The following is a 27,594-nucleotide window of genomic DNA, read 5'->3' on the forward strand; positions in this document are numbered from 1 at the left end:
TCGCAGAAGATGATATTGAAAAAACAGCATTTTCCACAGATTACGGTCACTTTGAGTGGGTTGTGATGCCTTTCGGTTTAACCAACGCCCCTAGTACTTTCCAAAGAATGATGAATAGGATTCTAGCACCTTATTTGAACCAATTTGTTCAGGTGTACCTGGATGATATTATAATTTACTCAAAGACTGTTGAAGAACACTACAGTCACATTAGAAAAATATTGGAATTGCTCAGGAGAAATAAGCTGATTGCGAAGAAAAAGAAATGCTCATTTTACTTCAAAACCTTAGGTTTCTTAGGACATCTCATTTCAAGCAGAGGTATCCAGACTGACCCTGCTAAGATAGACAAAATCAAGAGCTGGCCAATTCCGAAAAACGCCAAAGATGCTCAATCATTCCTAGGATTAGCTGATTACGAATTCACAATTCAATACTTGAGGTCCTACTAATTCAGTAGCAGACGCTTTGTCTAGGTACCCCTACGAGGAAAATGAAGTTGGTATCAACACAATAGAATCGGTGTTAACACCAAATCAGGAACTTCTAGAACGGATCATTAAGTCGTACGATGAAGACAACGAAACTAAGGAGATATACGACATTTTAAAAGAGAATTTGCCGATCCCGAAGTCAATCCATAACCACATCAAACATTATTCAATTGAGGATAATTTACTATATTTCTCAGTGGTTAAAGGAGGAAATGATCGAAGAATTGTAGTCTCCCCTAAGTCTAAGTTGGCTCAGGAAATTATTGGTAACGCTCATGACGGTAACTCTGCTGGTCATTTTGGGTATTTCAAAACATACATGAGACTTCACCCTATGTTCTACTGGCCAATTATGCTAAAAAGCGTGAAGAGATATTGTCAAAGATGTACGGTTTGCCAGAAAACCAAACCCGAGACAACTGGTCAAAGAGGATTATTTTCCCCTCTTCCAATTCCTGAAGGAAGATGGACAGACATCAGTTTGGATTTCGTCACAGGTGTTCCCAGATGCAAAAATGGACACGATATGATTTTGGTAGTGGTGGATAGATTCACGAAGATGGCACATTTCATCCCCACTAGGAAAACTGCAACCGCAGAGCAATGTGCAAAATTGATAGTAGACAATTGTTTTAAATTACATTGGATTCCAAAAAGAATGGTTTCAGATAATGGCATAGAATTCTTGGTACATCATCACTCTTCTCAACCACTAATCACCCTCAAACAGATGGTCAAACGGAAAGAACGAACAGAATCTTAAACCAATAACAGAGACATTATGATAGTAACGATCTCTACAGTTGGGACAAATGGTTGTCAATGGCCGAATTTGCCTACAATAGTTCCCATCAAGTCTCGATAGGTTCATCACCATTTGAAGTTTGCTATGGTTACTTACCAGACTCGCCAATGTTTATTTCTAGCAGTCGTGTTTCAAGTAGAAGGTACAGCAATAAAGCTGAAGAATTCGCATTAAAAATGAAAGTCATCATGGAAAATGTGAAAGAAAACATGATTGAAGCGCAAAGAAGTCAGGAAACACAGCATAATAAGTCGAGAGTGTACGAAACATTTGAAGCTGGAGATTGGATATTATTACACAAAGATGTATATGGTAGTGATAGATTGTATTACAAAATACAACCGGTATACTACGGACCCTACAAGGTTGTCAAAAAGATATCAGACAACGCTTACGAAGTTGATTTACCGAAAACGAATAAAAAGGATAGAGTAATCAATGTCAGATGGCTTAGAAGATTCTTACAAACGGATAAACAGTTTCCCAAGGTACCCCAAGAACAATAGCTGAAGCAAGAAGTAGACTGACCGAGATTATCGGTATAGCTGGTATCGACGAAACAAACGATACATTGGATGTCTACTGGAAAGATTGTGACCCTTGTCATAGTTCAAGCATCCCATATTCATTATTTTTAGAGATCCCAGAAGATTTACAGAAAACTTTATGGGATAATGCAAAAGCAATTGATAATGATAATAAACTCCGGGACGAAGTTTCTAAAGCGGCGGGGTAATGTAAAAGATCAGACAAAGGACTATCTCTCTATTTCCTAATCGGGTAATCATATAGAAAGTTAAAAAGAAGTTCTAGAAGATAATTAAATCCCTCAAAATGCTATTTTTAAATTAAAGAATTACTATTTAAATAGAGGACATTCCATATATGTTCTCAGAGAATTAACATATAAAATATATAAGATATAACAATCAATAATCAGATTCTAAAGTACGTACCACCAGAAACACTTTTAAGTCAAAGTTTGACTGGATGGCCAAGTTGGTTAAGGCGTGCGACTGTTAATCGCAAGATCGTGAGTTCAACCCTCACTCTGGTCGTTTTTTTAACGGTTGCCTTCGTGATTTAGTTGATACAAGTAACTAACCATGTGGAAAGGTATTAGTCACACTTCGAATATTTTTACAAAATGTAAGGAATACATGTAGGCTTCAATATATTTCTCTTAGAGTCACGTTCGAACTCTTCACCATTTACCGCACCATTAATATTTTCGTGGATTCTACTTGTATCAGTTTTGCTGACCTTAACCTATTCATGTTTATCTTTGAACCTATTCAAGTACCTTACGGAATTTCTCCTGATGGCGCCTTTACCAGTCTTTCCAAAGTCACTCATTGTAGATATAATGTCTTTACTATTTTTCGTTGTCTATTTATAGTATTTCTCTAGATATATGTGGTTGTATTGTTCTGCTTCAATGAGTAATCTTTGTACAAGGTGAAAAGTCTTTAACATTTCTTTTACCTTTTTCTCACGAGTCAAGATTTTTCCATACAATATGATGTCATGGATATATTTTTATTTCGCATAGGATTGAACCCCTATGGAAAAATCTTATATAAAAAGGGATCAAAAACGAACTGAAAAAAAGGAAATGACCTCTTTCTGATAAGAAATATCAGATGTCTATTTAGCTGGACATATAGGTGGACTCACTTTTGAAGAATGAGAAAGGTAGACTTAACTATATGAACTAGAAAATAGTTAAATCCTTGTTCTAAAATCTTGGCTAAGTCGGCTAGATCGACCCCATCAGGATTGTTAAGGATGTTTGTAGTTTGATTGGTTATGGTTTTACTCAGCTGTTCTACCAGACGTATATTTTGCAGGGTTTGGGGCCAGAGTTTCTTTTTTATTTTCTTTGAGCTACAAACCATTACTCTAATTACCATATTCTTCGTTTTGTTCAAAGCTGATTTCGCTTTAGTGTGGAATCATGTGTATTGTGTGTATAAGATTTTGTTTGAATAGCATCTAATAGAGAAAGTTACATGTAGCATAGTAGTACAAAGGATAGTATGAACGTCCGTAAGTTCAATAATAGGCAATATAAATGCTATGCCATAATTACTTTTTATGTAGCAATTCATTCCCTGTTAGAATCGCAACTATAATGAGAAAGTGAATTGTGAGTTGGGGTGAGTCGATAACCAAGTAAAGATTCTCTCATCCTAATCCTTTGAAGTTACTCCTATTCCTTTATATAAATCTCGATTTTTTTCCCCATCAAGACAAGTATGGAAACTTTATGTAATTAAAGAACATTAATTTATGAAATCAACTTATACAAGAGGAATAAGATTTTTTTCTTTACTAATTAATTTTAATTTTTTTGTGGTTTTGCAAAGAGATTGATCAGTTGTTATATGGCTTTGCTTTTAGAGAATAAACCTTAATTTTATTTTGTGCTCTTTTGGTTTCCCTGTTTTCATTTTCACAAGTGACAGTAAAGTGATATAGCCACCAGATATAAAGGTAGCGCGGCGTTCTATATAATACATTTTTATATAACCCACTGATAGTTAAATACCTGCCTACAGCAGAACCATTTATGATATAAATTTTGGATCAGTGTTTAAAGATGCTTTGAATGATCTAAAACTTATTTCTGCCAATCTAAATGAAAAATCCGCCATATTATAGTTGAGTGACAGCCTAGTCCTTAAATCGCGTCTTTAAGTTTCTTCACATTTTTTGCCTTCACAAATATAAGCACATCATTTCACCGTATGTTTTTTGTTCAAAATACTGAGTCGTGCTGCAGGGAATTCATCTACAATCCTAACAATCTAAGTTTGTTAACTCCTATATACTATTCCATTCGTTAATTTTATTTTATTTTTTCTAAAACATATTAGACGGTGCGTAAACGATGTTTATCTTAGGAAATGGCTAATCAAAAGTATCTTATTTGCATTAAATAGAAAAAAGTTTAGGAAATTATTTAAACTTCGTTCATAGACAAGCTATATGTTCTTATTTATGTAGAGAAGTTATAAGCTAATTATTTTTTTCAGCCATTATAAGTTTAAGCATATAACTGTGTTGAAAGCCACTAAATAAGTGATAAAAAAATCAAAAGACCTACTAGTATACAGAGTTAATTCTACACTTGCTACCCTAATTATAAAAAGAAACTATCGATGTATTTCTGTATTTCTTCTGAACAATTGGGGTTTTAAGTCTACCAACTTCTGAACCTTGATCATAGATACAATAGGTGCACAACACATACACGGTGTGTGGTATATTATGAGCAGCCAATTCACCATTTTGAAAAGCTAAAACTCTGTACCATAACTTTCAGTGGGATCCGTATTATCAAAACTATATTTAATAATCCTATGTGCTAACTAAAGCCTGGAAGCTATATATATATAATTTAGTTTTAATTCATAAAGTTTTTTCATTGGACTGCCGGAATGTCATGGGCCTTTAAAACATTCACTGCTTAACTGGTGTAGATTCTTTGTTACACTGTGCATTGCTACTCGTCTTTCGTGTGAATTTCCCATCTCTATTCTAATACCTGTATTTTTCTGTTTAGATTTTGGACATTGAGTTACACTACTCGCTTATGTTTGTTGTAGCTAGTTTGAACTGAATCCTGGAAGTTTATTATCTTTTTGTGTTCTCACACCACTTGCCAAGGGACTTGAGCCTGAAAAAAAGAATGAGTTGAAAAAAATGTAGGTTTTACACAATTTTAATCATTTTTCTTAAGTATGAATATCAGCTGTCTTGTAAGATGTTTTCCATCAATAAGCTGAACTCACTTTATAGAGCACTGAATTTCATTTTTGTATAACAATTGGTTATTTCCTTTCAGTCTGGCACTCGCTTTTATTCATTTTCCTAATAAATAGCTAATTCTGTTTCGATCAGGACTTCTAACTGTAGTGTGTACGACATCTAATTCTAGAAAGGGTATTCTCACTTCCTAGTTAAGATGTGTATCATATTCTTTTATAAAACTAAAAGCACCTAGCCTATTGAGTTTATAATACTGAAAGTCTACTGAACTAGTCATCTTTGTACACTTCTTTAGACTTAGATCCAATCTTGTTGCTTTAGTTTATTTTCTATATAGTTATTTGAATTAATCACAAGTAGCTAACAAAAGGTCCATACTTACCGATTTGTGTATTAGGATTTTTCTTCTATTTCTTTGTAGGTAGTAGTGTTTCTAGGGGTAACCTTTCAAATTGGCCCTTCTGAGTCTATTCTAGTTTGAAAAGAAAATTTCTCGCTAAATAACACATATTAATAATAGTCTTTGCTATGGAACTAATTATTTCTTGATCTAAACTATTTTTGCTCCTGAATAGAAGGACCTAGTTATTTTTTATATTAGGGCAGAAGAAATCAAAGAAAGAAGTTGAATAAAGAATAGGTATATTTGTACTAAAGTTTGCTAAAAGCGATTTAGGTGGAGCTTCTATTTATTTAAAAACCCCAATAATCTTAATAACAATAAAGGTCTTCCTGTAAACTTTTGAAAAATGTACCGGAGTATTTAAGTTAAGTCCAAACCACGAGAATAGGTCAAAAGCTGCTACTTAGTTTATGTTTCATTGCCTTTTCAGTATCTCGAGACTTCTCCGCTGTTAATAATAAACAGTTGTCTAGTTATTTTGTTTAGGTTGGATAAAAACCTACGGAAAGACAATAGGAGCTTAGGCTATCTATTGATAGATCAATTATTTGTTTTAAGAACTATAGAATTAAAAACAAGGCAGTAGTTGTAGATTTTAAAGATTATTTAGAGTAGATAGTAAAGGCTGTACTGAATATCAATGAGGATTTGCGGAACCAACAAGTGGCCTGCATCAAGCTATTTAAGTGATTCTATTGGTATTTTACTAGAAAAGGAAAGCTAATCATTTTTCCAATGACGGTTCATATAATCCAAGTTTTAAATGGTTTGCATCATCATAATAGGGGTATCTAAAAGGCATAAATCGACGAAAGTGATAAAAATTACTTATTAAACGACGTATTTACATCCACGTTTTTGTTGGAAGTACTGAATCTGCCTACTGCTAGTTTGGGGAAGACAATAATACACAAAATAAAGACGATAATGAAGATTCCAGTTTTTTTTAAAGATAAAAAAATAGATATATATGTATAATTGTATGAATAGTTTTAATAATAACTTATGTTGCTATTTTGATAGCAATTCATTTTACTATTGAAAAGATTACCTAGGCAAATAATATGTTTAGCACATCAGATTTTGCACTAATAATAATATAGACTTATGTTATAACGTCTGGCAATACCTATGTGTATAGCGAAATAGTAAAGGGCGGGTTGTAAATCGTATGTTTTCACTACTCAGACTCATACGACATGTCTAGAAGCCCAAGCAATGAATTAGAAGACTGTTTGGTACCAATATTCAGTCACCTTGGGTGTAACAAAACTATTTAAAGAGATACTAGAAGATATAACCAAATATCATGCACAAAATATAAATGTATAAGTGAAAGTAATGTATTGACACATTTTGTTTCGGGCACGTGCGCATTAACAGATTCCGTATAAGGTTGATAATTATAGTACCTGGTGAAGAAGCATTATTCAGAAAGGTTGTAGCCCAACTAGATGTTGAAGTGGACCTTCTAATTTCCTTAAATACAATAGAAGCAAAATAGGTGTTTCACCTATCACAAACACGATGAGTATTTTCTCGCTTTGCTTTAGTCTAATAGAACTAATTAGAAAATCCTTTGATATTTGATGCCATGGCTGGAACAAACTCAAAAACATCTTTCTGGATTATATTTTTCTAGTAATATTAGGAAAATAAGAAACAGTTACCCAGAAATAAATGGGATTAATAAACAACCGTAACATTTTTCATCTTTTCATGCGATTTACTCGAGCTCTACATTTTCTATTACCTCAAGAACTAAATTTGTGTAGCATTTATTTGACGTATAATTTTTATTTAGCTCATCACTAAAGAATACTTGTTATTAAGAGATTCTACCATTAATAAAGTACGCAAATCTAGCTTCTCTTAATATTCATGAGTATCCATCTTGTAAAGGCCTCTGTAAAGCAATAACCTTATATTTCGCTAAATCCAGTAGTCAAAAAATAGATAGCAAGCTTGAGCAAGATTCTTTTCATTAGCTCCATTATGATTATATAAATATATTGCGCCAGGAAGAACTTGGAGATTTAACTAATGTCGAGAGTACAATGAGGTATAATAAATTTTCATGTTTAATATATCTGATAGAGAGCATATTTACATGGGAAGCCACTCAAACTAATTCCGTCAATTTTTTTACAAATCTAATTTATTATTCCAATCATTAAGTCAAGATAAAAAAAACCCTGAAAAAAGTATAGATTCTTAGCTACTTTACCATTCAGGCAAACAAACTCATTCTCCATAAATATGTCTAAGAGTACTCTTGAGAAAAATTCTTCTTTTATATTATAACACGATTAAATTTCCTGAGCAAAAACAAAAATGAATCAGACTCTCCCAGAAAAATAGTGAATGCAACTTTTGTTTTATTAGTAAGAGGATTAGGAATATCTTTATAAAGCTGTCTCTGAGTCGATAAACTTATTTATGGCATAATTTCAATTTACCAAATGAATTTAGGAATGTTACTGTATACAGAAAACTAAAACAATAACTTCAAGTATATTTATAAGTTCTGTTCATTGAGAACCAAATAGTGAGAATTATGCAATATCCTTTTTAATGGATTTATAAGTTATTCAATATCAACAATAAATAAACAACATTGATATATATGTAAATAAAACGATAGAACCTAAAAAATAATTTATATAATGGAAAACTTCCAGCGAAGTATGATGATATTCAGAATATATGCGGATAACTATCGAATAAGCACATTAATAGTAATGATATACATGTAAAAGGTCTTGGGAGACAAATTAATCAATTTTATGATAGTAAAACAAATTTCTTTGCAAACAGCGCGAACAAAATAAGAAATGATATTTTATATAAAAAATACTAGATGAGTTGACATTGGAGAACAGTGGTTAAGGAATAGCGTTATGCCACAATGTAGATATTTATAGTAGCTGTAAATTCTATAAAAACTGGTGTTCAAGAGGCACAATTCCTGACGTGATGCCCATATTTAGTCCAGCAGCTGGATAACTTAAAAAGAATCCACAAATTATATAGATCGATATCAATAGATTCAGTTGGAGTTGAACTGGTTTCTTATTAATCTTTGTTTTGGTGCCATGATGACTGAGGGTGTCTTCCATAACTAATGCTGATATAAATTTTAATCGTTATTTCTGTGCTTAACTCAGAACATAGGTCTAAATATAGCTGTCAAACAATCAGAAATAAATACTGATCCTGAAATTGGCCTATTGTTAACTATCTACAGTGTTGAATCTGATAACGAAACTATGCCGGATCAATCATGAAAGATGTTCAAGCGTTAAAAAGAATCGTACTCTTTTTGGTTTAAACGCACCTGTACTATAGTTTGCTTCGAATAAAACCATCGCCAGTTACCCAACTTTAAGTGAGCACTATTTCTGAAAGTGACATCACATCTTAGTATCTAATCTTACCCTCTAGGTAATTGTAAAAATTACCCTCAGCACTGTTTCGACATAGCACTCTTTAGTGAAAATTTGCAACGTGATCTAAACATGAAAATCCGAGAAATTGCCGGATACGCATAAGGTGCAAACTTTTCTTGCTGGTCGATAGATCACTTCGTAATGTTCCATTTGCACCTATTGATTGATTTTTCGTTGACGTCAACTTCTTATATATGAGCCCTTACAGAAATGATTTTATGGATGCACGATATTCCTGTTTAAAACAGCCGGCGTTTACTATCCTATAACAAGAGGCTTACATGACTCCCACATGAAATATAAACTAAGCGAACCACGAATTCGACTTTGCCGCAAAACGTTTTCTGAAACATACTGTTTAAATAAGTTCAGGAAAAGGCATAACAGTCATACATAATTGTCTGTATAGAGTTTTGACATTTATTATAACTCTCTAAGAAAATGTTTGGTAGATTAGACTGTGGAGAGAAAGAAAAAAGAAGAGTGTCTATAAAAACTATAGCTTGACAAATATTTTGATAAAGTTTAGAAAGAAGCACATGTTTTTTTCTGATTTATTCCTACAGAATGGATCAATGAAACCTTTTGGGTGTTTTTTTTAGAAATTATCAAGATTACATTATTGCATTACAAAAATTGTATGTTTTTGATTTGAGTTTCGTGCGGCAAAAGATCGGAAATGGAAGCTATCCAATATTACAAATAATATTGTCGTAGAAATGTTTTCTTTAGGGATATCAAAAGTTTGTTAGACGGCTATTACTCTTCTGTTTTCAACCCGTACATATTTTAAACTGGGAAAATGCAGGATCTTAGAGGGTTCTAGTTTTACCAAGTACTGTATTTATGGAAGATTCATCCAATACACACAGTAAAATTAAGTTTGAAAATTTGAGTAGTAAAGACGTACTTCCAGATTATTACGTTCTTCTTATACATATAATTAAATACTTGGTCTCGAAATTCAGATTCACCAGTAGAAAAGTCCAACAAAAAATTATAAAGGACGTACGTTTCCAGTCGGACCAAACTAGCTGAAAAGCCAATAGTTTCACGATGTAGCTAAATTTTAAGTAGCTGTTTGAAAAAGCTACTTGTTTTTATGTACAAAAAGGTTGTATGTGTTAGTTGAATAGTGTTTCTTTTTTTTTTGCAATTTCAAGATCAGCGACTTTAAATATTGGTCATTGTGACATGAAAAAAAAACAGTTACCTTTGAGAACTAAATGACTCTTTTCTTGCTAGACCTTATCGATCTATCTTTTAGCTCATCACAAATATTAGGCGAAAAAGAATACACTAATCTAAGAAAGCTATTTATATATTATTTTTTTGATGGAAAAAAAAACTCCAATGTGTGGGATAATGTTGAAATTAGCGTTATGTTTATTAAGCATGGTGAGTCAGCCCTGATAGAGGGACCATTGAACTGAGAGTACAAACAAGTTGGTGATTAGAACCTATTATTTAAGCATCCTTTAGACAGTGCTGTTTTAACGGGGGTCTCATATATTTAAATCATGTACTATAAGAGGAATAGTCACACACGGATTTCTTTTGATGAAAATGCTCAAGGACGGGTAGGTAACGAACAAATAAATGAAAAGAAAAAAACTGGAACATAAGGGACAGCAATCACATAGTCCAAAGCTGAATCCAGAAAAGGCTGCAGAGACTCCGTCATTTGATGCAAAGCATAAGGGTAAACGGTTAGACGTTGCTGAAGTTAGTAGAAACGTATACTAAGAAAATCCAACACATGGAATTCAAGCAGCTGCTAAGGGTAGTCATGTGAGTGAATAACCGCTTAATTTAGTAGAATGCAACAAAAGGATTTATGTATTACATTGCTAATGATTGTTCCACAATAACAGGCAAAATGCTTTTGATAATTAAGAGGCTAGTCCTCTGCAAACAACCAGAACTCTTCTGAATTATCAGAGCATTGTTGTGTTATTGGCCCAAATAGCTATTTGCAAGATTGTTAGGCCGACCTTTAAGAGCACAAGTTTTTTTTTCTATAAGAGTTTAATGTATTTTGCGTATGTATAAGGGCGTGCAACTTACCATTTGCTCTGAGAGCAAAAAAACAATAATTTATAAGGTTTACTTATTGTTTATACTAAGTTTTTTTGTTGAAATCTAGCTAACTTTCCAGCTAACGTTGTCGATTATGATCTAGTTTAGTTTATGTAAGTCAATGTACTAGGGTCTTTTTCAGGTCAATGTTGAATTTCTCAACATAAACATAACACTAAGTTTCTTCTTTAACTCTCAACAATTCTAAGTCCCCTAATGGCAAGAAAAACTTGACCTTACATAACCTTAAGCTGCTTACAGAACAACCCTAAAATGATGCTCCAAGTGGTAAAAAAAGTAGCTTTTACACGGTAAACATTCGGGCAACAAGATTTAGGCTAACTTTAGGATAAACATAATAGGTTCTCTTCTTATCTTAACCAAATAACAAACACTCCTGCACGAACAAAATTCAAGCAAACGCGTTATCTGTACTTGTAGAGCTTATATAACAGCATATAACATGAGAATAGTTGCAGAATTTTATAGCTCTATACGGTTCATCAAATCCTAAATACCCTACTCTCCCTGAGCATAAAGCATGGTCACATGATATATTGCAGATGAATGAGACATGCTGATGCATCTTAAAAGCTCCAGAGGTGATTTCCAAAGTTCAAGAATCCTTAGAATGTTGTACTATAAACCGCCATATAGTTATAGAAAAAGTATATTCAAGCAATGCTGCTTAACAATGACTAATATTAACGATAGCAACCAAATTATGGCAGGGAACAACCCAACATTATAGACGTAAATAACACATTTCTTTCTATACCCAATAAACACACTGTCCAATTTCCATTGATCTGGAACTATAGACTTTGGCTCCAACAATATAATTTCAAATAAATCTCTGCTTCTAATACCAGTAACTCTTTTCTTTTGAGTGTTTTGACTTTTCAATGGATGGATGCTGGTGGCCGTCTTTGGTCTCAACAACTGCTCGTACCCAATATCTTTTACTTCGTTTTTAAGCACATCTATAATCCCGTGTTCTATATAGTATAGTGTCAGTTGTCTGAGATAAATATCCGTCTTTTTTAATTGGTCTGATCAATCTCAACATTTCCAGTGGTTTCTTCGACCTCTTCCATCTCTTGAATTTAAGTAATTTAAAGTAAGGTTTTTACATTAAAAACTGGTTCGATATCAGCCCTTAACGATATAGGTAACATACTGTCAAAGCTTAGATTAATAGTCTTTTCTTTTCCATCTCGCCACATACAAGATATAATAGATACTGTCAAATATATCCCGATCATTGACAAGTAAAACATTATCAAATATGGGGTGTATGATGGAGAGACAAAACTGTTTGCTGCGGTTTACACTTCATAATATTTCTTTCTCACCTAAACCTTGTCAATGTGTCAACACCAACACAATCGAGATTTTTTTCAAGGTTGATAGTTTTGTGCCGTAGACACTTTACAGCAGCAACTCTATTAGGTCAAAATTGTCTTGCAAGACTTTTGTGTGAAGTTTCAAAACCATCTAAAAAATGTAACGCTATTGTGGCAAAAGCTCATCTTAGAAAGATCTCTTGAGCAGTTCACTTAATTTCGTAATACAAATACCATAATTACCTGCTGATTTATTTTGCAGAAATAACCATACTCAACAATGGATTTTTTCGTTTATGTCATTCATATATACATCTGTCATAGATTTGAAATATTGGCATGTTGTCACATTGAATACAGCATCAACTCCAGAAACATACTGACTGGATAAGCTCTACAATTAAACCATGAATTTGGGCGGACTGTGTGACTTTGTTCACAATTTCCGGATATAACACAATCTCAATATCTTCTTCCCTTCTTTTTTTACTACAAACGCTACCTTTACTTTCCAAAAGGTTAAGCGAAGGTGCCACATCGTGTTCTTAAGAGGAGTGCTGTTGTTTTGCCATTGTCTTTGTAAACACTCAAATGGTTGATGTGATCTCTTCCGTTCGAGTTAACAATATATGCATAATGGGATATCCTTTTATCTTTCTAGTATAATATGTCTTAATAACTACGGCCGTAAACGATTCGGGCCTAATAATCACATTGATGAAGAAATCAAAAACAATGCTGGATTTTTCCAAACAGCTTGTTCGTTGACTTCCGAGCTAGAACATGGCTGATACAAACCAAAACTATAGGTTACTTTCTCTTTAACCTTTCCATCATAACGGAGCACGGAACTGCGTTAATCCTTAAAAACACATTAATGTTTTTAAGGTTGGCGACATCGAGCAAAACTGAGCAAATTTGTAGCACAAGCCCACTACCAATCCTATTAGCTCACAGTGGATCCTTGAAATCCTAAAATCTATAGAATAATATACGTGAGTAACTCCCCCAAAGATGTTCTGTCACTCTGAAAGATGCACCGTGTCTATAAACTGAATATTTAAAAGATGCTCTTAGTCTGGTAAAAGGCCCATATGGTTTCTTGTGTTTCCACCGATATGTTACAGGTGCATCATTCCATCCACGTCAAAACCTTTCCTTAACGAACACTCCTGTATATTGTAACAAAAGGGAATTTCCGTGCTTGCTAAAAATGTATTGTAATCCGAAACAATACATTTACAGAAGAGCTTTGTAAAACCTATATTTTCACCTTTTTAATCAATTGGGGCCTGTAAATAGATTTTAGTAGACTTTATCTTTTTGTCAAACCTGGATGTCTCAAGAACTTTTCCGTAGAGCCGTTCCCACAAAAGCTACCATGAAAGGCCTTTAATTTATCAGCAAAAATGTAAAATCGCAAGAAGTCATCATCCTTTCTCCGTCCAAGTGGTGGGCGTTCGAAATGAGTATCCACAAGGTTTTCAAGATACTTCCAAAAAGACGGTCTGAATTCTCCTTATCAGGGAAAAATACCTCTCCAATTTTAGCAACAAAAGCTTTACAACAAACCTTCAAGTGCCAGATCTGTTGCTGTGTCTGTGGTTTATCAGATGACACATGTTGGTGGTGGTAAACATTTTATATCCCAATTAATGGCAGTATAACATCAAAACTATACAGTGCAACCTCACATCAAGTTACACATTTTATCACAACAAACCGGCAACGTTGGTTGTGTATTTGAAAGTTGTAATTTTCAGCTACAGTAGTTAATTTATACACTAAAATATAACTCTTGGAGAGCAATATGGATGACTAGGTCCGATCAATCAGCTATTGATGGTACGATATCCATATTTAGTTCGACACTTGATTACTAAGGGATTTCTAAATAATATGCGTATTAAAAGCTACAGTAAGAGCGGAGTTACCTCTCTTATCAATTGTCGGTTTGGCGCCACAATAAATAATGATATCATCTCTAACTAAACGCAAAACATATTACTAGTTGTCATTAGCTAGTTGCCATCAGTGCATAATGTGAGTCGACATACCTGCTGTATCACATGATATCAATAAAGGTTGTAGATTATTTTCTTTTCCTTGGGTTCTTTTTATGTGGTATTTTGAAGTAACTCTTTTAAACGTTCAATCTATAACGTGTAACATGGTTATCTGAAGTAGAATTAGGGCACGTCAAGGCAGTATTGTATTTGCTTGACATGTATTTATTGGCTGCTTTTAGAAACTAAACTATATTGAATATTTGCATTTTGGCCAATGGTAAAACAGTTTATCTTATTGTCTTATATGATTGCAATGGGAGAAGAATAACTAGCGGATTTATCAAAGCTAAATCGATAAAACGAGAACAAAACTCAACTATGTTCAATGCAGAATAAAATTATACAAAACCACCCAACTTCTCTGATTAATTTCAGACTAGAAAGGCCCCGGATTTCCATTACTGGATATAAGGGCTAGAGGCATAGAATGGTCAGCAAACATTGGAAGAGAATTTGCTACATATGGGCTACCAGATGTCAGAAAAATTATAAGGGCTGTTGCAGGTTCGAAAAATAACGAACGTAAATTACACACTTCTCAAATGCATATGAACTAGCAAATACTGGATTTTAGTCGGTCTAAATTTGAAGATAGATTCTGAAACGCTTTGTTCCTGTCGACAAAGACAGAGACTCTGTGGTGAATATTGTCAAGTAATTGTGTCGATTGAAACCAGGTCAATCGATGAGAGGCTATAAAGAAAACTTTAAAGTGTCTATGTACGTCGCTATTTCTGACATTAAGAGTTGACCACTATTCCTTGATGGCCTTACCGATATTGAGCAGTTAATGGGGGTGAGATTGTTGCAGTCTAACATAAAAGCTTGATGTGTGTTTTAACCATGTTGAGGCGAGTCTATTGGAGATATACACATGCAAGAAGTTACATGGGCACTTATACAATCATTTAAATGGTTTCCCTTATAGAACAAAGTCCGCCAAAGAACTCAATTTATTTCATGCCTTTTCAGCCATCGGTAACCTAATGTATCATGGATAATTTCATGTTCCTTTATTCAAATAGTATTTATAAGAGGATGTTAAAGGGCATGATAATGATGCGAAATACGAAAAGGAACTTTCATAGTAAGTATAAATGTCCAAAAAATGAGTGGATGCCATCCCACACTCACATTATGACCATCCCAAAAAAGAAAAACCAAAATTAATTTGTGGTGTCGTTTATATCAAATATGCAGATGACATTTTGGTTGCTCCAGAACCACTTTTACAGTTATTAATAAAACTGTTGAGGAAGTTCATGTGTTTAGCAAAAGGCCAAGCTCGATGGATCAATAACAGTAAAGATTATCGGAAACTCTGGTGTTGCTATCGCAGACGTAATTGTCCCATTTGAGGTAGTCAAAGAAACTATCAGTATAAGTGAGGTTAGGTCATTTTAAATGTTTGATACTGAGCATGTGGTATTCATGTTGGGAAACCCATTTATCAAGAGGCAATTTAGTGATCTAACTTTAAGGTATTTAGTAAGTCCCGATATCGATAAAGCCAAAGCTGATTTAAATATCGGCCCCTAGACGCAAATCATGCAAGAGGATTGAAAAAGGAAACACTTGAAAAGTTTACTTGAGATCCACCAACTGAACTACCGCCAAAGAAAAGATGCGGGCATATGTTGCCTTGTCTTACCCTAATGAGTTCTCTTTGGAAAAAACAATACCCATTAAGCTTCTCTGAGAAACTGGAACTAACAAAACAAGTTGAAGTTTTAATCAAACAAGGTTTCATCAAAACTAGTTCCAAACCTTTTAACAGTCCAGTGCTATTTGTTAAAAAGAAAGATGGTACTATGCGTATGTGTGTTGATTATAGGATTTTAAACAATAATGCTGTTAAGAACAAGTTTCCACTTCCAGATATTGATCAATTGATTTCAAGATTTGGTAAGACAAAAGTCTATTCTAAGTTAGAGTTGATGCCTGGTTACTACCAAGTGAGAATTGCGGATGAAGATGTCGAAAAGACGGCTTTTTTTACTCTGGCCATTATGAATGGATGGTAATGCCGGCTGGACTAACAAGTGCATCTGCGACTTTTCCACAGATGATGAATAATGTCTTGTCTAAAAAAATAAATGGATTTGTCCAAGTGTATTTAGACGACATTTTTATATACTCCGAAGATGTTGAAACTCACGGTAAGCACGTGAAAGAAGTTTTGTCGACACTAAGAAAACATAAACTAATTACGAAGAAGTCGAAATGCAGATTCTTTTATCAAGAATTTAGGTTCTTAGGACATGTTGTTACACCAATTTGTATTCAAACCGCTCTCGAGAAAATTAAAAAGGTAAAGAGTTGGCCAACGCTAAACAAGATCAAAGAAGCACAAAGTTTTATTGGTTTAACTTCGTTTTATAGAAGGTTTATCAAAGGGCATTCCAAAATTGCTAATCCAATTCATAAGTTCATGACAAAACAAAGTAAATGGACAAGTGAACAAGACGAAGCCTTCAACAAACTAAAGAAAGCTTTGATATCAAGTCCCATCTTGGTGCACCCAAGCTGGTCAGGCAATTGTAAATTTGTTCTAAATACCGATGCGTGTGGAGTATCATTAGGTTATACTCTAGAAAAGTTGGACGAGACAGGTAAATGACGAGGTGTGATTTCTTACGGTTCAAAGAAGCTAGTTGGAAGTCAACTGAATCATGGAATATATGATCGTGAATTTTTGGCTGTTGTTGAAGCATTAAGAACATGAAGATATTATCTCATGGGAAGACATGTCATTGTTATGACGGATCACAAAAGTTTAATTTACTTAAAAAACCAAAATCTTATAGACTCCACTAGAGTGGCTAGATGGATGGACTTTTTACCACAATTTGATTTTGATATTTGTTACTTACAGGGAAAGAACAATTCTGCCGCTGATGCGTTATCTAGATACCCATATAACCACGAAAACAACTTAACGCTAACCAAAATCGAATTGGCGTTGCTGGAATTGACGTAAAAAGAGGAGCATGAAACACAGATACATTCTTTGACACTAGGTATTATCGAAGCCCATCAAGATTTAAAAAAAGAAATTATTACGGGTTATAAAAAAGATACTAATTATGCCTTGATATTCAGAACTTTGAGAGATAAAACAAAAGTTCCAGTTGAGATAAAAAATCAAATCAAACATTTCTGTTATCAAGATGAGGTACGTTATTATAAGACATTAGAGTCTCAAGATTTCTTTAGAGTAGTTATTCCAAACTACAAGAAACTACCGTATAGAATATTCAAAATGCACACGATTCCAAAGATGCTTGTCACTTTGGTGCATGGAAAACTTATTTGAATCTTAAAGATAGTTTTTAATGGTCATCTATGTTGAGACAAATCAAAAATGGGTAGAAACCTGCCATATCTGTCAACAACACAACACCAACACTGAGGAAGACAAGGGTGGTTTTCCCCTTTACCAATCCCAACAGGTCGCTGGACCGACATTACGATGGATTTCATTACAGGTTTACCTAGATCGGGAACAGGTTACGATATGATCATGGTTGTTATTGATCGCTTTTCAAAAATGGCACATTTTATACCAGCGCACAAAAGACTTAATGCTGCAGCATGTGCTCGTTTGTTTAGTGACAATGTTATCAAGTTACACGGTGTCCCACAAAGAATAGTTAGTGACAAAGATATTCGGTTTATGAATAAGTTCTGGCAAACATTACATTATCTCAATGGTAGTTCTCTACTATTTTCGACTACTAATCATCCAGAAACTGATGGTCAAACCGAAAGAGTCAACTAGATCGTTAATCAGTTACTTCGGAAATATTCTTCAAACGATCAATTATTCTGGGATGAACATCTATCTATGTGTAAACTTAGTTACAATTCAACGTACCAAGATTCCATTAAAGCAAGTCCTTTTGAAATCGCCTACGGGTATGAATCGAACATGATTAGAAAAGTAAATAGCTGGGATTTGGAGGATAACAGATATTCACCTAACGCAGAAGAATTTGTGAGACGTGTGAAATTGATTTTACAGCACACTGGATAATATTGTAAAGCACAAGGGCGACAAGGAAAACACCATAATAGAAAAAGAAGATACTTTGAATATAAAGTTGGTGACTTAGTGTTAGTGCATCAAGATGCCTTTGGTGTGAATATAAGGTACACAAAAATTCAACCAGTATGATATGGGCCATACAGACTAGTCGAGAAAATAAACGGCAATGCTTATAAAGTCGATTTACCGGTTATTAATTTGAAGGATCGTGAATCAAATGTACAGTGGATTAAATACTATAAAGAAAACCCCAATATTTACCAGGAACCGCCTAGAACAGAGCGTGAAATGTTGGCACGAATCAATGAAATGACTGGTATCGGTGGATGGTCAGAAGAATCAGGCAAAGAAAAGACTTATGATGTCTTCTGGAAAGACTGTGATCAAACTCTAGCAAGAAAGGTGCCTGAAAGAATATTCAACCAAGCAGATTTGTCACTACGTCAAAGCCTAATGCACAATGCCAAATCGATCCAAAAAAACGAACAAGCTTGATATCAACAAAGTAATCATGATTATAATATATAGAACGTTCCTATTTGTCTCTCAGCTGAAGAAAAAAAATACAGATATTGCTCCTACCAAAACACAAAACATATTGTTTTTTGATTGAAATAAGTTAGCCACTCTCGATTTAAAAAAATACAAATTGAGCTCATAAAAAAATTATTGTTACTGCCAGGATCCACCTACATTTATTATTCTAATCTGGTTTAATGTTTGCAGCTTCATTGGTTCAGTGCCCCCATCCGGGATTATCCAGTTATTTTGTTGCACCGTTTTGAGGAACATCGGGGCGATGTTTCCCAAGAGCCGGGGTAGTGAAAGGGATTTTTCAGGATGTGTTCCAAAAAAGGAAGTGCCAGTAGATAGACGATAACATACTGATGTTAAGGTTTCGATTTTAGAATAAGGGAAGTTAACAAGGGTCAAGTATCCGGAGTAGGAAGCAAAGAGAGTTAGTCCCGTTGATCATGTAGAGAATAGGCATAGAGAAGCCGTCGGAGACACTGTCATTGGCATAAATTAATTATCATTCATCAACGGGCTATGACAGGACTGGCACAGTAAAAAATAAAGACCTAAAACGTAATAAGCTCGTACAGGAGTCTGCTATACGAAAAAGAGTAGCAACTGAGGGTGATTCCAGGTTGCGGGCGTGAGTATATCAGACAGACGATATTCCGTTATATAGAATTGATATAGCTGATATAGGTCCTAATCGGGAGTGGAAGCAGCAGAAGGAGGAAGAGAGAAATAGATTACTACTTCTACTACGACTAACTTCCACTACGCCCATTGTCTACTCGTGCGATTATACACCTATTGCGTACTTACTAATACGTGTATCACAATTATCATTGTTATAAACAATACTGTAACTATGGATAAGGCTATGATTGCTTTTTTGATAAAAGATTTAACCATAGAAACATCCAGAACTAGGAAATGATTTTGACACCTTACACCTAGTTCTTTGCACAAACATAACAAGCGCAAGTGGTTTAGTGGTAAAATTCAACGTTGCCATCGTTGAGCCCCTGGTTCGATTCCGGGCTTGCGCATCTATCCGAGATAGTTTAGTGGCTAGAATTTCCGCTTGTCACGCGGGAGACCCGGGTTCAATTCCCGGTCTCGGAGATTTTTTTTGTTTTCCAATGCATTTGTTGTGTCCGTTGAGGCACTTACGATTTCTAAAAAAGTTTTACTATATATTCTAATCGTCTATCAAATATATTTCTAAAATTATTAAATACACAATTTATGAGATGGACACTCTATTTTCTTTTTCGTAGTCTTTTATTTGGCTATTACTCCTGCGTTGAAGTGTGTATATTTCATCCTCAGACAACATCAAAGAATGGTCATTAAAAGAGATATTTAGACTCTCTTTTTCCAGCTCAAGCACGATTTGTTCCAAGGGAACGTAATCTCGGTTCATAAAAATACGCTTCAGAAACAACTTCAATAAAACTGACATAGAGAGAGAACCAACTATCAAGCTGATGTTACCACAGTTAGTTAAGGTTTTTAATAAATGTAGAGTTTTGCAGTATATTTCCAAAACTATTCTACCCGTAGAATCACATCCCCCATTTTTAGGAACCTCATTTGTTAAAATGTTTGGTTGAAAACATCCAAGTGAGACAAAATCAACGATCTCAAGTATGTCAAGAGATCCTTTACGTTCTAGTTTAAAATAAATTTCCTTCAATCTTTCACGAAATTCGTTGAAATTGTTGGACCGAATATACGGTGAATCAATCAAAGCATCTAAAGCATGACTGTTTGAAAACATTCCTAATTCTTGCATGCAGTAGTATATACATTCTTGGACATCTGTAATAGAAAGGTTTGCATTATAGCAATCCATCAGGTTATTGCTATTCTGCTCCGAAGAATTATTCATTTGTAACACAGTGGCTAATTTTCCTAGACTTGATTGGAATTTCTTTTCCCGCAAAGAAGTCGAATATTCCAAAGCCACCTCTATCATTTTATTGGAGACATTTCCTACCTTGTGATTCATGATATCATGGATCCAGCCAAAACTATAATTACTCAAATCAGACTCAAGAAATCTTTCTAGATGCACTGAGTGCTTATCAAAATTTTGTAGCATTATATTGACCTTGTGATTTTGCTTATAATAAGAAAACAAAGCTTCAGCAAACTCATATCCATAATACTCGAAATATCTATCGAATTCTATCTCAACATCTGTAGCCATGTTAGCAAACTCAATTTCTGATATTTCCTCGCTTTCAAATAATGTTTGAATGTCTTCCCTCATACTTTCTAAGAGTGCCGAGAGACCGGCAAAGTCTTTATATTTATTGACCAGTGGCAAAATGTCTCTTTGTTTTTTCATTACAACAAACACATGAACCCATTTATCCTTTTCCTTAGTTAGCAGCTCGTCAAACAACACAAGAGCTGAACCTCCTCTTGTAGAAAGATATTCAACAATTTCGTTCACTGAGTAATACAAAAAACATGATAGCCCAATCAAAGTTTGGTTATAGCCAGCTAGAACATTTTCATCGGTTGTCTCACTTGCCAAATTGTAAATCTTTCTAGTGATGACATTGACATTATTTATTAATTCAAAATGATCCACAAAAACACTGGACAAACTACTACCCCCTAATAACTGCTTGACATCATCATCAAGTTTTATAATAGAGTTTATAAATAATTCTTTCAAAAGAGATGAAAGTTGAATCACTTGGTTCTCTGTACCCGAGTTTAAAATGTAATTAACGTATTTTGAAATGAGAGTCAAGACATTTTTGGTGTTATTTTGGAGGTAATCAGTAAGAGGAACTCCAATCTTTAAATGATCTAGCATATCACTATCATTAATCAGGCTATAATTCGTATTCAAGTGAAGAAAGTTCTTGGCTAGGGCAAGAAGCTCACAGGATTTCAATATTTTAGTTCTTAGTACTTCATCATTCTGTATATCATAATTTCGTTGGGTGTAAGCAGTCAAGTTTTTCACCAAAAAAACTCTTCTTTCAAGATTACTATCTGCAAAGCTTCTAAAACCAGAAGCATTAGATTTATTTTCAAGCAACTCATCATATATTTCGGAAAGAACGTCTCTAATATTTGTAGTAGCAATCGCTAAAGAAGTTTCTTTCAGGTCAAAGATCAATGGTCCATCACTTTTATTATATTGAAGATACTGGTTAATATGTTCTTTCAAAAATCCATTGATGTCACCAGATTTCCCTGACTCTTTGAAGGAGAAAGTAAGTAGGCCTTCATTTGTAGCCAAAAACAACTTATCATTCAAACCCGGAAGCTTTTCTGCAGAATAAATGATCAAGGAATGATTCAAAGCCAAAACTTCTACCCAAGGGCTAGCCAAGTTTTCAAAATTTGGATCGAATATAATTAGCTTCTTATCATTTTTCACTAACAAGGTCTTTTCAAGGTTAAAGGAAAATACCTTTGGATCAATGATTTCTTCATCCAGGCTAAGACAGGGAACACTTTTATTACTTATCATATTCGGTACTGAATGTGAATTCTCAAAATAGAAAACATTTGATACTAGATTATTTTCTTTCAGATCAATCGTTAAAAATACACCAATTTTGCTATTTTTTAGGAATTCAAAATCTAAAAATCTGAGACCCACGTTGGACAAAATTAGCTCCATGTCATGCTGTGCAACCAAGTTGAATGAAGAACTACCTTTCAAATGGTTAATGAAAACAACACGGCCTGTAGACTCAAGGACAATTATGGATTTCATTATTGGCGAGGCATCATATGTTTTAATGCTAACAATATGACTAGAGTTTTCAATCTCGCTAATACTGTGTGTCTTAGAAAGTATTGAGCTGATTAAGGGCCTATTATTGTAAACTTGGTTGAGTTTTATGGAAACATTACCTAACTGATCCTTGAATGTTACCTCAATGACCCTTTTCTGCGAAGTCGTGACAAGAATACTATTTTCTTGGAACAGCTGAACACCAGTTAAAAATTCAGCATTGTAAAGGGTTATTCTATCCTTCACAACGTTTTGTAAGACACTCAAAGATGGCACTAACTTGATAGATTCAAAAAACTGGAACTCACCAGAAATAGGGTCAATAACGACTAAATCAGGCTTTAGTGCATTCAATGGATTGGAAATAATAGCGGAAAGAGGCATGAGGTTATACGAGTTCGGGGAGTAAGGAATTTCAAATGTATGAGTAACAGAACTGCAGCTTTCATGGTTATAAACAAGAATTCTAGAGTTTGTAGTTAGAACTGACACTAAAGGAGAGACAGCTTTTAAGTCTAGTATCGTCTCAAATTCGTCCAATTTAGGAATTGATTTATACTCATTGCTCAATGTGTAGTATTCCGAATCGAATAGAATGTTATCTTTACAACTGATCCCTTGTTTTTGAGGAACATCAGTTGGAGTTGGGTGTTCATCGGTCAGTGGCGACTGTTTTGCCTTGAATCTATTTGCAGTAAATGAAAGTTCCTGCATGGTGAAACCAAACCTTGATATACAGTCGAGCACTTTTTAAGAGAATACTTATCAAGCGAAAGTAAACTATAGTTAGGTAAGTGTTAAAACAAGATATCCAAGAAAAACACCAAACAACATTTATATGACTAGAACCGACAAGCAAAATCAACAGAATTTCTCCTCGAAGTCGCGAAGGGCTTTAAAGGAAAAAAAAAAGGTCTCTGGGCGGTGAGGATGCTGATAAAATTTTTAGGAAATTAAATTTTTCTACTGAAATTTTAGTGAAAATATAATTGAACTTGACCATATCGTCTTCGTATACTTTGGCCGAACAGGAACGATACTTTTGCCAGTGAACATTAAAGGATGATTAGATCGACAAAGCCAAAAAATGCACGTGCTAAACGTGCTCTAGAAAAGAAAGAGTCTAAGATAGTGGAAAATACGAAAACTGCACTCTTCATTCCAGGAAATTCCTCAAACCAAGCATTGCATGATATTACGGTTGACTTAGGTTCGATGAAGAAACCATACATCAAACGTTTCACCAAAAAGAACAATATCTTACCATTTGAAGAAGCCTCAAGTATTGAATTCTTAAGTGAAAAAAATGATGCATCAATAGTTGTGCTATCTACCAACAATAAGAAAAGACCAAACAATTTAACCTTCATCAGAACTTTTGATTATAAAGTATATGATATGATTGAGTTACAAGTATTATCTGATTTTAAACTTTTCAAGGACTTTAAGAAAATGACTTTTCAGGTTGGTCTAAGACCTTTATTTTCATTCCAAGGTCATATTTTTGATATAAATCCAACTTTCATCCATGTTAAATCTTTGTTCTTGGATATGTTTCATGGTGAGACTTCTAATTTACAAGACGTTGCTGGGCTACAATATGTGATCTCTGTATCTGCCATTGAGGAAGATGATAATGACACGGCTATCTCTAAATTGCCATTAGTCTACTTTAGAGTATATAAACTTAAAACTCTAAAATCAAATGAACCTAAATTGGCAAGAATTGAGCTAGAGGAAACCGGTCCAAGAATTAATTTTAAGATTGGCAGAGTTCATTCAGCTGATCCTGAAATGGAGAAGGAGGCATTGAAAGTTCCAAAGCAACTGCAACCAAAAGAGAGAAAGAATATTCAAACGGACTCTATGGGTGATCAAGTTGCCAAAATTCATGTTGGTAAGCAGGATTTGAGCAGATTGCAAACAAGAAAGATGAAGGGGTTGAAGAGTAGGTTTGATCAGGATGTTTCTGATGATGATTTGGAAGAAGGTGAAAGTAATGAAGATTTTGCTGATTCGGTAAGCGATGATGATGAGCCTTCCCAAAAGAAAAGAAAATTATAGGCTATCTACTAGATATACCAAAAATTTATGAGTCTTATGCTACTCTTACATCTGTAAATTTATATAAATCTGAATTTGACACAATAGAATTTGTTAAACATATAAACAGAAAAAAATGCGTGGATATAGATATATATATATATATATATATAGATATATATGTGAATTTATCAAAGATTTCTAATAAAACTTGGAGTCATACAAATTTGAGGTATTCGTTTCTTCTTCTGCCAAAAAAGATGAAACCGTGCTTGGTCCATTGAAGAAACAATATTTATTGACCAAAGCCTTGTAACTTTCATTATCTATACCTTTGTATTCATTAGTGGAATTTTTGGATTTTAGGAGATTTTCCTCCTTCTTTGAATCAGTTTTAGCATCAACACAATTATCCTGGTGGTTTTTATAATTTTTATTATTGTCTTTAGAATCTGTGTGAGTATCTTCATTAACTTGGTAAGTTTTTGTATCAGTAATTCGATGGATTTCGTCTAATGCTGCCTTACTATCTGTACGTTCAAAATCTGAAGGTTCTTCATTTTTCACTTCTCTCAGTCTGAAAAGAATATACTCATTTTCGTCTTTGAGACCAGAGCTATCTATTGGGTCAATTCCCTGGTTTAAGAAATTATCCTTTAGACCAGTGTTCCTTAAGCTGGTAGGAGAGCAAGATCGAGTCTTAAGTAGATCTTGATTTGTTCCTCCCTTTGCGATAAATTCAGGAGATTTGATGAGCTTACTGACATTAGTTCTTTTATCAAAGCTCCGAGACCTCTTCAACTTACCAAAAGATGGATCTATACTATAAGCGCTATTTTTATTTTTTTCAGCAGTAGGATGTGGTATATTTTCTGAAGTAGTCTTATCACGATTACGAATCACTTTTGTGGAGCCAGTATGATGGAAGTATGAATCGTTTGGGCAATTTGGATCATTGGCACATTTTTTCAATGGTTCCTGGTCTGGAAAGGACGAATTTTGTCGGGTATCAATTAAGAATCTTAGCGTGTAGTTCTTCGAGTGATTATTGTCCCAAAATTCTTGATTCCCCGAAGTGTATTGTATACAAAAATAAATAGCTGGCTCACTTCTATAACTGTTCTTTTGGAAAAACATTGAAATTAAGAAAGGTGTCGATAGCTCAAAGACAAAACGATCATAGCCCGCTCTTTTTAGCACTCTTGGAATATCTGAAGTATATTCAGCATCAACATTGATGACGGTGTTCCAGTTATCATAGGTATACCTAACTTTAACACTTTTATCAAAGGAAATGTTTTTAACAGCAATTTGTCCTATAACTTTTGTCTTGTGAAGGTTCAAGAAACATCGTTCGACAAAGACAGGCACTTCACAGTCTATTTGATCCCTATATGATATCATGCTGAATTCAGACAGATCCAAATCCCATATTCTTGCTACTTTTTTGAATTTTTCTAAATGTGAAAGTGAGTCCTGCTCCACGAGTTTCTTAGAATATTTGTAAAACTTTTTACATAATTGAACACGACACTCCATTTCCGAAGTATCGAATTCGGAACCTTCAACAAGTGTTTGGGTATCATCGTCATTATCATTATCATTATCATTATCATCCTCATCTTCATCGCCAGTATTTACATCTTCTTCGTCATCTTCACCCAAAAGATCATCATCAGAATTAAAAGGCGAATTACCAGCACTAATTGAGCTTGGTTTATCCTTTTCGTCAAAGTACTTGACATGTATATTTGTACCAAAATGTACCTGCTTATACGTTGGAGTAGTAGGCATGGAAACCGCACCTGACGATTTGAAGGCAGCATTTAAGCGCAATGAAGATTTCAACAACTCACCGGATTTCTTCCTCACTAGGGGACTTGTATATCCAGCGGGGATTCTACAAGTTTGATGGTTTGATTCTGTTTGAGATACCAGTGGGGAAATGGGAGATGCCATATCATCATCAAATGATGATTGCCGAGGTGATGATGGTTCCGAAAGTTCTGGAGATGAGGGAGGATTCTGGCTTGTGAAGGACCTCGAATTTATCAGGGTATTATGTTTCATGATACGCTCTATATCTACATCCAGGTCCATACTTGCAGATCGTGACGGCCTCCTAATGAAGGAGAGCGATAACGGCAAGGCGTCCTCTGCCAATGGTGAAACCTGAGGAACAGGGGGATTAGAGGCCGGCGTTGTGAAGGACGAGGAAACATTAGCTTGGTTGTTCCTTTGTATAAAATGGCCATCATTATACTCGGAGTCTCCGGAAGAACCCTCTCTTGAGGAGATGTTCATTTCTGACAGTTTCCGTCCAATACAAGACAAATGGCCGTTGTCTCTGTTGACGGGGGAAGGAGAGGCATGTTCATGTTTGGCAAACTCGGAGACTGAAGAGGGGGAAGACGAAAGGGAAAAAGTTGACAATGAAGGAGCCGAAGATCTCCTACTCTTTGGGGATGGAACGTATGGCATGTGTTCTCCTGAACCTGAAAGCCTTTTTCCAGGTGTGCAATGTAAAGGTCGGATAGTTTGCTATTAGGAGGGAAGGGGGGGGGTGGAACAAAAGGAAAGGGATTGAAAATAGGTTTCACCTAGACTCTGTTGTAGTACGGCGATATTGTACAAGTTATCGTATCAATGTAAAGGTCAATTTAAAAGTCAATATCAGTTGATTATTATTTCCCTCCCCCTCCCCCCCTTAACAATGACGGTGCTACCGGACCCGTGATTGTTGGCGCGGGGTATTATTGGCGTGGGGGAAATCCACGGGTATGGATGGGAAAATAG

At 34.7% G+C, this 27,594-nt stretch overlaps 3 protein-coding genes and 3 non-coding genes across 6 annotated transcripts, besides 1 other annotated feature; 4 read left to right on the plus strand and 2 right to left on the minus strand.

The window, feature by feature from the left end:
• The first annotated feature begins 2,283 nt into the window (after positions 1-2,283).
• Positions 2,284-2,357, plus strand: C5L36_0Etrna7N. The gene has a single exon. It is a non-coding gene; the product is annotated as a tRNA-Asn (tRNA).
• A 4,225-nt stretch (positions 2,358-6,582) lies between these two features.
• Positions 6,583-19,830: an inverted repeat (IRR5).
• A 131-nt stretch (positions 19,831-19,961) lies between these two features.
• On the plus strand, positions 19,962-20,032 carry C5L36_0Etrna14G. The gene has a single exon. It is a non-coding gene; the product is annotated as a tRNA-Gly (tRNA).
• A 4-nt stretch (positions 20,033-20,036) lies between these two features.
• Positions 20,037-20,108, plus strand: C5L36_0Etrna8D. The gene has a single exon. It is a non-coding gene; the product is annotated as a tRNA-Asp (tRNA).
• A 121-nt stretch (positions 20,109-20,229) lies between these two features.
• Positions 20,230-23,469, minus strand: C5L36_0E05210 (uncharacterized protein; the record flags this gene model as incomplete). Its single annotated transcript, XM_029468080.1, has 1 exon — positions 20,230-23,469. One exon carries the CDS (start codon positions 23,467-23,469, stop codon positions 20,230-20,232), a length of 3,240 nt encoding a protein of 1,079 aa, XP_029323940.1.
• A 348-nt stretch (positions 23,470-23,817) lies between these two features.
• Positions 23,818-24,819, plus strand: C5L36_0E05220 (uncharacterized protein; the record flags this gene model as incomplete). The annotated part of the gene is made up of 1 exon (XM_029468081.1): positions 23,818-24,819. One exon carries the CDS (start codon positions 23,818-23,820, stop codon positions 24,817-24,819), a length of 1,002 nt encoding a protein of 333 aa, XP_029323941.1.
• Positions 24,820-24,999: 180 nt separating this feature from the next.
• C5L36_0E05230 (uncharacterized protein) lies at positions 25,000-27,279 on the minus strand (the record flags this gene model as incomplete). Its single annotated transcript, XM_029468082.1, has 1 exon — positions 25,000-27,279. One exon carries the CDS (start codon positions 27,277-27,279, stop codon positions 25,000-25,002), a length of 2,280 nt encoding a protein of 759 aa, XP_029323942.1.
• Between the last annotated feature and the right edge of the window lie 315 nt (positions 27,280-27,594).

Source organism: Pichia kudriavzevii, chromosome 5, assembly GCF_003054445.1.
Source record: "Pichia kudriavzevii chromosome 5, complete sequence".
NCBI classification, from domain to species: domain Eukaryota; kingdom Fungi; phylum Ascomycota; class Pichiomycetes; order Pichiales; family Pichiaceae; genus Pichia; species Pichia kudriavzevii.